Source organism: Myotis nattereri (genome assembly GCF_964212035.1).
Source record: "Myotis nattereri genome assembly, chromosome: 10".
In the NCBI taxonomy this organism is placed as follows: Eukaryota; Metazoa; Chordata; class Mammalia; order Chiroptera; family Vespertilionidae; genus Myotis; species Myotis nattereri.
The window spans coordinates 43,363,830-43,375,035 of record NC_138085.1 but is presented as its reverse complement, the minus strand read 5'-3'; the positions used below and the strand labels follow the sequence as shown (position 1 = coordinate 43,375,035).

At 43.3% G+C, this 11,206-nt stretch overlaps 1 protein-coding gene across 1 annotated transcript; it reads left to right on the top strand.

Annotated features, from left to right (window-relative positions):
- Positions 1-3,209: 3,209 nt before the first annotated feature.
- On the top strand, positions 3,210-8,574 carry LOC308526175 (gastrokine-3-like; the record flags this gene model as incomplete). Its single annotated transcript, XM_081101228.1, is given in 7 exon segments — positions 3,210-3,227; positions 3,230-3,244; positions 4,408-4,461; positions 4,643-4,777; positions 6,386-6,493; positions 7,436-7,577; positions 8,480-8,574. Coding segments are annotated over 7 exon segments (567 nt in total).
- Positions 8,575-11,206: the final 2,632 nt, after the last annotated feature.

Here is an 11,206-nt window from a genome sequence, read left to right as displayed (position 1 = left end):
AATGTATTTTTTAAGTACCTACTCTGTGTCAGGTACTATTCTAAATACTATATATAATACTATTTACAGAGAGTAAAATCTCTAATCTTATGGAATTTATAGTCTAGGAATATAAATGTGCAATTTAATAGCCTGATCAGACAACTAAATAAGTAAATACAGCACAATGAAGAATATAAGTAGAAAAAAAAACACAGCACAGAACTATGATATTTTGAATGAAGAGAGATCATGATTGGCTAGGAGTGAAGAAAGGCTGGGGAGTGGGGTACTGTGCAAATCAGCCTTGAAGAATGCATAGGAGAAAGAAGTAGGGTAAGGAGTCTGCAAGCATGAACTGGGACTGGAGTTATGAAAGCATGGGCTGTAAATGGGGAACATTGGGGAGCCAGATGTGGTTAGCATCTTGGCATAGGTTGGAAAGAACAGGAAAACAGGGGTCCAAATCCTGGAAGACCTCGGAAGACTTTTGAGAAGTAAAGTAGCAAAACTGTAAGAGTTTGTGGAATAGACTGGAAAATAGAAGAAAGAATGTAGAGCAAAAGGGAGGTGTTTTCCAAACTTTGTTTTGGCCAAAGCTCATTCCTTAATGAGGCTCCATGGTTTGAATATATTGATTATTCCATTGTGCACATGGCTGTTGGCCTTTGCAGAACTAAATAAGATTTGAATATGTGGCTGATTAGTTTATTTAACTTACCTGTCAATATTTTAACAAGCATTCAAACATCATTATAATAATCATTCCCTTTAATAATAGACTCATTTACACGAGTAAGACAATCTAAACATTTTGTTATTACTCACCAGAGACCCCAACGAATTGAAAAGCATGATCCCAGAGCCTAGTCCTACAGGGAGAATGTTTGAGGTTGGGGGGAAGTTAAATGACATCCACACCCCCTCATACCAGATGCTCATGAGGGAGGAATTAGAAGTGAGAGTTTGTACACCTCATGGCTTTCTGATTTCTTGAGGCCTGATTTTCTGACTCCAGTCTCCATTTTGTTTGCATTCTTATCTAAGTGCCCCGTCTCTTTCAGACATGTCCATGATTAGAAACACATTTGGGGCCATCTCTGGTTCTGCCTCTATGACACAACTGCCTTTATTTTTGTTCCCTGTACCCCTCAAACCTGGACTTAGGGATCGGAGGAGGGGTGTTTGGCTACCTGTGACTTTAATGATTCCGGGCCCCTGTTTGCCTAGGGAGAAACTCCAAGAAAATTAGCTGCTCCGCCTGGTAATCTGAAAAGCAAATTATAGACGGGACATGAAAGAACTTTTGTTCCTCAAGACCCTTGCTCTGTTAATCTACAGCTTAAAGTTAATGAGCCCCAAAAGCAGTCCATTGTTGGGGGAAATGGGTATAGTTGAAGCCTTTGAAATCCACAGACCAGGATTCAAATTTAAACTCTGCGCTGATAGAAGTGGTTACTGCAGAGCTGGGATTGGGCCTCGGTTAATGAGAGTTAGTCCACAGATTGCCTGTCCTCATCTCTAAAATCAGTTAACAATTGCTGCTCCTCCTAACTCACAGTTGGTAATAAGAAGCAAATGAAGTCATAACAATGACGGTGATAAAGTGTCTTACTAATATATACAATTGCATTTCCCTTTGATATCCTGCAACTCACAAGCCTTCCTGTTTTCTCTCCTGGTGATTTCTGCATCATTTTCATTAAAGAATCCACACTGGATTTAAGATCCCTTCTAGAAGCTAATTTAATTGCTCGATAGCATTTCTCACAAAACAAATGGTTTAACTTTTAGTTCTTCCACATTTCCACAACTTCCTTGGATACAGCACTTGTCGTTTCATTAGTCCCTGAAAGTTATTCTTTTATTTTTAACTTTATTGAGGAACAATTGACAAGTATAAATATATACATTATATTAGCAAATATTTTCTGCCATTCTGTAGGTCACCCTTTTAATTTATTGACTGTTAAGACCTTGATCTGAATAGCCAAAGCAATCCTGAGAAACAAGAACAAAGCTGGAGACATCACACATCCTGATTTCAAACTATATTACAAAGCTATAGTAAGCAAAACAGTATAAATGATGTTGGGAAAATTGGATATCTACATGCAAAATAATGAAAGTCATTTCTTTAATCTATTTTACTTATTTAATCACTAACTGTTGAATATGTGCTCTGTGCATGCTTTTCAAGTACAGACAGTAATGGAGACAGTGGTATGATATTTGAGCCTTGGGTCAGCTGATAGTCTCCAAAGCCCATCTGCTTCAGTTTCCCGTTGCTGATTTACATTTAACATTATAAGGTCTGAGATGTCTGTCTTTCCCCTTTGACCACTTTTGTGACTAAGCTCATCCATAAATTCATCTTCTCTCAGAAAAAAAAAAATGATCTGTTTGGTTCTTGCCTTCTGGACTTTGATCCAGGTAGTCGGGTCACTACCAATCAAGAGCTTGAGAAAAAATAAGATCTTAAATGAAAAGGCCTGAATTGGTGCTTGACTCATCATAGAAAGGAGTTCTCATAGTCTGAGGAGTTCAAGGGCTGCTCAAATGGTCCTTTATGGAAAAAAAAGAGCCCTTAAATGAAAGCTGGCAGGAGAGAGACAAGCCATACAGTGAAAGCAAAATATCAGAATGTCAAGAAAGTCAGCTAGAGGCGGATGTTTGAAGAGGTAAAATGAGGCCAGCTTGGTGGGTGGGCAGAGGGCATTGAAAGACCAACCATGTGATTTCGGGTTTGGAGGAAGAGTTAACCAAATTGTTTTTCAATCTAATCTTATAATTCCAATCTGCCTCTTTTGGCTTCATAAGGTATTTCTCAACCCTCCACTGTTTGTATAGAACTTGTCTGGAATTGAGAAGTTGAAAGGGTAAACTCACTAATGGCGTATCAAGAACATTCTGCAGAATCTAATTTTTGCAATTCTTACCTTAGTTGTTAAGGTCGTGGGCATGCCAGCCCACAAAGAATTGTTCATATGCCATGTTTGCCTTGGAACCAGTAGAGGTAGCACAGTAAAAAGAAAATATTTAGAAGTAGTTAAAGAAAAGTGATAACTGTGATTACATAAATTTGCCTTATTTCCCCTCTGAATGGCATCCGGATTATGGTTAACTACCCAGAGTCCTTTATTATGGCAATAATTGAAAAGTCCAGAACTATATAAACCAGACTTAGAAAATAAATGGGACATAGAAAATTCTATTATGCATACAGTTGCATGGGGTCTGCAAGAGAGGCAATATGAAACACCTTGTAAGTATATTTTCTGATTTCAAATGCAGATGATTATGTTTTCAGAATCCAAATTGCCAGGGAACAGTTCTTTTTTCCTTCCTGTGGACTCTTCAAATTAAACCCAAATAGAATTTCTAATCATTAATTTGATACATAACCTCTCGGTTGGCAAACCTCTCTGTTTTGGAATACCCATCTGAGTGATGGGTATTTCCCAAGAGAACCGATAACTAATTTCTTAAAAGTCAAGAATCTTTGGGGGTTGAGTAGATATTCATATTTTAGGGTTCTCTCTTTCTAGATTTATTGTATTTAAAAATTGCCAGTGGAGGAGAGTTTCACATGTATTTGATATATGGCCCCAAATCTCAGAATAGTTTAATAAAATATTACTGCTATCTGTGAAGATGGGGAAGGAAGTTGTCGATTTTTGTTTATGTTTAAGTGCACTTAAGCTGAGTGACCCTTCAGTAGAGAAAGGTTCACTGTCACATACTCTTATCCTGGCTTGTTCCTGCCCTACTAATTCTCTTGTGCCTACTCTCTGATGCCTGGAATTCCCTCAACAAGTAAGGCAAGCCATGCCAAGAGAAAATGAGTCACTGAAAATATCTCAAGAACTAGTAACACTTGAGTAAAGTCTATTTCCAAGTGAGGTGTAAATAAGTGGTGCCTGGTCCTTTCTTCTCAGGCAAGGTGGGAGAGAAAGGAAAGGAAAGAGAACAGCAGTGCCTTGTGGGGAGGGGGAATGATTGGGGGAGGGGGGGAAAGGGGGCAGGCAGGAGTCCCCAGTGGTTGGGAAAAGAGAGGAATGTATAGAAAGGGAAGACTGAGAACCTGAATTATCACTTATTTTATGATTTGGGTTAATGTGGTCCTGTCCTATGTGCAGGTAAAGTGGTTGGTAAGATGCCTAATAATTCAGCCCAGTCATTTGACAGTAGATATAGAGCAAAACAAAAGAGGTTCTTGAGCGAACAATAAAGTTTTCCCTTCTGAGTAGATACACCCTGTATCAACCACACCAAACAGTCCTCTGGTGCACATTGGGGCCCCAGGGGTACACAATACTGTGAAAATAATTTTAAGAAGGCTCCAACTTTGGGGGCCCTTTGAGCTCCAGGTTCTACTCACCTGAGACTAAGGTAACCAGGGTGCATTAATATTTGTTTCTATTTCAGATTGTGTCTTCCATCCTAGTGACTTTCCTCCTAACTCCAATCTTGGCTCTGACGGTGAGTGAGAGTAGAGGGACCCAACCTGTGTAGTCTTCCTTAAGCAGAAGTTTTTCATAAGTGATAATCCAGGGTGACTTTCCTCAAATGTCTTATGGGTGTCCCTGTAAACCTGCAAGATATGGGCAAAGCGGAAACCCTGGACTTTCAACTCTTCTCCTTGTTGCTTGGTTTTCTCTAGACCATCAGTGACAGCCATCCTCTGAGTGGGTCTGTGGGGACCCAGAGCATCCATGTCAATGCCTTCCGAGGTATGGTCAGCATCCGAGACAACAATGTTTTGAGTGAATGGTATGGACACATGGACTACAACAATGTAAGATGTGGAACACATTTGTCACAATCCAAACTTTAGCCTTTCGCTTTGCCAAAAAGAGGTCACTGTCTACATTTGCCTTCTCTAGGTTTAGGCTCTCAATGGTACTACCTGTCTCTAGGTCAGGAACTAGCCTTCCTGCCATTGTGTGACTTTTTTCTGATCCTTACAGACTACAGGAACTTCTGTAGTCTGTAGGGATCCCACACCTGTTTGCTTCCTATGAGCTGCTAACTTCACAGGACTCATGGAAGTCTCTGAAAATAGAGAGTCATTTAAAGGACGCCTATTTCTTATAAGTGGTATGTACTATAAAAGTTCTTTTGTCTTGACCTCAGATTTTAACCAGTTTATTTACAAAGAAGGATGATTTACTTTCACTTTTAGAAATATTGCCTTAACCTGCCTGCCTGTGTCCTTAGATAGTAAGACGTGGCAGAAAGATGCAGGATTAGGGAGTGACTGCCTATGACCTTGGCCTGGCTCTCTGATAGAAAAGCTCTACATCCACAGGGACATCACTCAGCCTTTCTGTGCCTGGGTCTTCTCATCGGCATCAATAGCTGCCTTTCATACCTGAAAGGACTCTGGAAAGTAAGATCCCACAGTCCTCTCTCCAGCCCAGAAAACCCTCTGACAACCAGCCACTGCTGATTAGAAGTCCCTCTGCCTGTCTTCACATTGGACATCTCAGGACAGACACCTCAAATGCAGGCTTTCTCGCTGCTCCCACTTGTATCTACTACCATGCTCTCTTTCCTGAATACATTCTCCCTCACTCTTCACCTAACCCGCCCCTGACTTCCTCAAGGAGATATCTCCTGAACCCTCCTAAAGGGAATGCAGGTTAGTGATTTCCAACTCTGTTAACCCCTAGAAACTCTTTTTTCAAACAATATAGTCCATAGAATTCCATTATATAGAACAGAAGAAATCAGAACTGCTCTGGCTAGAGAAGGGAGACACAGGTGAAGTATTCGTAGGCTAAGTCAGATACAGCCAGAGACCCACTTCTCTGATCCAAAGCTGAGAGAAGCCAAATGACAGGCGCAGGGCCATGTGGAGGGGCAGTTGGTGGCAGACACAGGCCTAGAATCGGAGTCTAGAAGGTATGACCTGAAGATCCTAATCAGCCTGTACATTCAGAGAACATTCTGTAGTGCACAGGATGCTTTCACGTAGGATCTCGTCTCATCCTCTCATCATCATGTCAACCCTGTGGTGGAAGGCCTATCGTTTCTTCTTTACTGATGGGGAAGCTGAGGGTCGTGGAGGCAGCTGAGGACCGAATGCCAGATCAGGACCTTAAAGTCAGCTTTGTTACCCGGCCTCTCTCCCACCAGTCTATCAGTAGGGTGTAGCCTGTCCTGGAAGATTCCTTCCTGTGCCTGCAGCAGGGGACAGTGCCACATGGCCCTCAGGAGCAGCAGGGCTCTGTGCGCATTGCCAGTCCTGCTGCTGGCTCTTCACTCTGGCGCCCAGGGGTGCTCTCTCTGGGGTGCTCTATATCACAGTCTAAAGAACAGCTATTTGCCAGCTTGGATGGGGAGGAGGATCCCACTAATACTGTGACTGATGAATGACATGGTTCTGCTGTGTTGCTTTAAGGATCTCTTGGTGGCTAAGATATATAGCAAGATGGCTTGTGTCTTGGCCAAGATGGACCAAGCTGTCTTCCCAACTTTGGATGACATTATCAAGGCTCTGGACCACCAGGTAAGTGAGGCAGCTCCTTGTGGTCCCCTCCCTAGGATGGTGTATTCCAATTCTGCATCCCGACCTCCTGGGACAATGGTAGACACACAGAGAAAACTTGGTTCATGTTTATGCTTAATGTCCATGAAATCCTACCATCATGCAAAGGACCCCAAGTCCAGTTCATGGCCCAGGTCAAATCATAACCTGATCAATAAAAATGCCATACAATGACATAATTTGGATGTATTCCAAAGGGATGTGAGCTACATGTTAGTGAATATAAATTGTTGACTATAAGTATTAGAGTAAATTCATAGAGTGCTCACATCCCTGTGCCTTCTCCCCTTCCCTGCACCAACCCCCGCCCATCACATACATACATACCATCTTTAGATGAAAATAAACCAGGCCTGCTGAAACTATCTTTCTCTCAGCCTCTTAAATGACAAAGATAGCCAAACATGCTGCCATTTGCTTTAGTAACCTGCCCAGATCATTTGAGCAGCATTCATGTCCATGGCAGGAGAGTCACTGAACTTGGGAAAAAATGCACTTTGGGTCACATAGAAAAAGAGATAGAAAGTTGTCCACTCCTCTGGTTCATAGCTAGTAAAAACTTAATATACAAATGATACACAATTTAAAAACTATTCTATATTATCATCACTGCTGAGAAAAGCTATGGAGGCTGGAAAGTTGTGGAATTAGGAAGGGTAAAGAAACACAAACCCAGTAACAAAGACACACAGGCTCACTCACAGATTTTTCTGGAGTAATATCATCACCTTGTGGCCAGAGAAGATATTGCAGCTAAAGACAAAGCACAAGGACAAGTTTGGGTTTACAGCTATTTCCGTAAAATGTATCACCCAAGTGTGCTGAAATATGTTCCTTGTCTCTTCTTCTTGCTGTACCATCCCCATATACTGTCTCACCACTTTCAAATACCACCTCTTCCAGGGTTTAAAGCATTATCCATCCACGCGTGGCCTGACCTACACTGTTTTACCCACCCGGGTCAAGAACTTGGCACAGTACGGAATGGCTATCCAGGACACGTGCCGAGAGGTCCCTACCTACTTTGCCCAGCAGCAAAAAGAAGGTGCGTTAGGAATTTAACTAGAAACCAAAGACCTTTGGTGAGACAAAAGGTGCAATACAATTTTTAGGTCGCTGGGCAATTCTAATGACATTTTTTGGGGTCTATTTCATTTCTTTGCTACTGGGTAGAAAAGTAATGTGCCCTGGGATATACTTTCCCTGGTGGCAGAGATGATCTGCTGTCATGAGGGCTCACTGAGAACAGGAAGCAGAGTGAACTTGGCTTTCCCAGATGGTTGAGGGCTGCCATTTCATCATTTGACAGTTGGTAGATACCCTCACTCAACCCAAAGCTTCATCAACTCCTGCCCAAGCCACCCAGTGGCTGGTGTCACACCATTACAGGTCCATCGCTTTGGGGTTCTCAGTCCTCCTCTTTCTTGGGCGTCCCAGGGGTTGGAATGCAGGACCCTAGAAGTTGCAGACTGCACTGGGGAAGGAGCACCTCAGAGGCTGGCTCCCCTGCTGGGGATGTGGTGGGGATCAGTGGTGGTCGGCTTGAGAAGCTACTAGATAATACCTCAAAACTACCTGCTACTCCAGATATAGTCAGTAATCTTTTCCCATTAGGCTAGTGCCAGTCACTTACATCTTAGTATAAATTAACCCAATGAACAAGGCTTTTTAAATACAAGAAGATCCAGCAGGAAAACAGGGAGAACTTGAGGGGTTGGGGATTGGGAGTATGATTACAGGTTAGTAGAAATAGAAAGGGGGGGATGTGGGGCCAATTTTGCAGCACAGGGGAGAGCTCCCATTTTAGTCCCATTTTAGTCTCTTGCTAGTAGAGCTCTCCTGAGCATCACATTGATTTAGGTGCAGGATGTAAGATATCTACTCTACTTTGAGGTCTGAAAGTGATTGAGTAATTATTTTGTAAAATGCTCCTCTTTCTTCTTAAAGGTACCGCGCTGTCAGTGGACCCTGATTCATGTTTTGAAATCCAACTTCTGTACTTTATGGGGATCTCCATCTGCGGGGAGATCCCTGGGCTCTGAACCCCCAGGTCCGCCATGTGGAGAATGGGCCCGCCTAGACGGGGCTACTGGCCTGAAACCAGCACTTAGGGGCTCAGCACTCCCATCTGCCAATAAAAAGCTCCTTGTTTCTACTTTCTACCTTTTGACCCAAGATCCAGCTTTGTAACCTGGAACTTTGGGTACAGTTTCTCCTTCTGGGTCAGAACAATAAAGTTTCTTGCCTCACTGGTCTAGCAGATGAAGGTCTAGCCCTCCCTGCCTGCACAGTCCTCTCTCGAGTTACTGGCATCCCCCTCCACATGCATTCCACAAAACTGCATGCCTGTATGGTGTGAAGGAGGAGGGGCCTCTCCTAGATTGTCTCAACTCTAAAGGCCTCTCTTAGGGTGTCCCTTACTAGTAAATAATACCTTGATAAATAAATAACAAAAAGATGCTAGCCGCATAGACAATCTGTCATGTCTGAGGCCATATGTCTGATTCCTGCAAATTGGTGCTAAGATTCTATGAAAGCCTATTCACCATGGTAACCCAGCCTGCACCATGCAAACCCCTAAGAGAGATCCAAGTGAAATTAGACCTCCAAGGCCTCCCCTTGGAACTGGTCTAAACCTTCCTAGTGGTTTAGATACCGTAGTGGTAAGTCCTAGCCATTTCTCTGCTACAAATGAATAAGGGGGCTGGTTTCTTAGCACTGGTTCTTTAACTGTCTATTCCTGGGGCTGGGAGGGACAGAGACAGCTCCACTCCCACCACACAGACCATCCCTGGCTCCCCTTACCTTAGACACAAGAATAAACAGAGGAAGGACTATTTAAGATAAAGATGCAGATAGCCACAGAGGTTGTGTTGGAGTTTGGAGCACTTTAAATAGTGTGGGACTGGGATGGGATTGGCCAGGGAGTGGGGAGGGGTGCAGTGAGTGGCAGAACTCTGGGTGATCTCAGCACCAATTTGCAGGAGACAGAGCTGAGCACCAGCGCTGTAAAGTATGATGTGGTGTGGCTACCTACAGCCATGAACGGAAAGGCAATTGCAGAGAAAGGTCCAAGATAAACTTCTGGGCTTAATTAGGGTATGGTTGGACAGACCAGATGCTTGGAACCTATGGATTTGGTCGCATGCAGCTTGTTGAGGATGAGGAAGGTGGAGATATGTGCATAAACACATTCAGAGTGGAGGTATCAGATGTGACAGGCCAAGGCTGAGCAGGGTTAACTGACTTAAAGAAAGCAGTCATGAAAAAGTAGAACTCACAAGTTTGTTTTAAGAGTGGGAATCTATATATATAAAAGCCTAAGCAACCATTCCACCGTTTGGCCAGTAGCTATGACGTGCACTGACCACCAGGGGGCAGACGCTCAATGCATAGGCATGGAAACATGGAACAGACTGATGAATCTCAGAGGGAAAGGGAAGGTGGGGGGTGTGGGAAGAGATTAACCAAAGATCTTATATGCATACTAGAGGCCCAGTACACGGATTCGTGCATCGGTGGGGTCCCTCAGCCTGGCCTGCAGGGACTGGGCTGAAATTGGCAGTCCGACATCCCCCAAGGGGTCCGGGATTGCAAGAGGGCACAGGCCAAGCCAAGGGACCCCACCAGTGCACGAATCTGTGCACCAGGCCTCTAGTATCATTATAAACATTGATGAGAATAATACATCTCTGAGCATTGGATTCCAAAGGAAGTTACCAATTAAAATACCCTTTTTTACCAGCCTCACCCCTACCAATCCTGGCCACAGGAATAAGTATGTATCCCCAAGTTATTCTGTTATGGTCCCTTCCAGACGATTTTAAATTTGAAATTCAAACAAGAGGAGTCTCTTTCTTTCTGACAATGATGCTGGGAAGATGGGGACCTTGTTGGCATCTGCTCTCCTGGAGAAAGCTAATGTAAGATTCTGAGGCTAATGTGAAGGGAGAAAGAATGTTGAGATGGGGAGGGGAGGGAAGGAGTCTGGCGACCTTAAAGTACCCAACTCTAGCCACCCAAGACCAGAATATCCCTATCCTCCTATACTAAGCTGGGACAATGAATTCCACTCCATCTAGCCTCTGTGAATTAGATTTGGGTTCCATCACTTGCAAACATTAAGATTCCAGCTAGTACACTCTATCATTCATTTTGCACTTTAATGTATACTCTTTTACTATTGTTACAAATGTTTTAGATAAATTTCTCACTTCCCCAACAAGAAAATAACTTTATTGTCTATGGCAGTTTTGTCTTGGGCCCCTTCCTCTGGCATGCCTAACTAACCCAGTGCTGAGCCACTGTAAGTGCTTTAAATGTATTCAGTAATGGTTATTAAGAAGAACAGTGTTAAGCCCTGCCGGTGTTGCTCAGTGTTTGAGCATTGACCTATGAACCAGGAGGTCACGGTTTGATTCCCAGTCAGGGCACATGCCCAGGTTGTGGGTTCAATCCCCAGTGTGGGGGGTGCAGGAGGAAGCCAATTAATGATTCTCTCTCGTCAATGATGTTTCTATCTCTCTTTCCCTCTCCCTTCTTCTCTGAAATCAATAAAAATATATTTTAAACGAAGAAGTACAGTGTTAGGAATAGGAGCAGTTGATGATCAGTCAACATGAGAACCAGCTACAATGTGGGTCACGACCCCTTTGGCGGTCGAACGACCCTTTC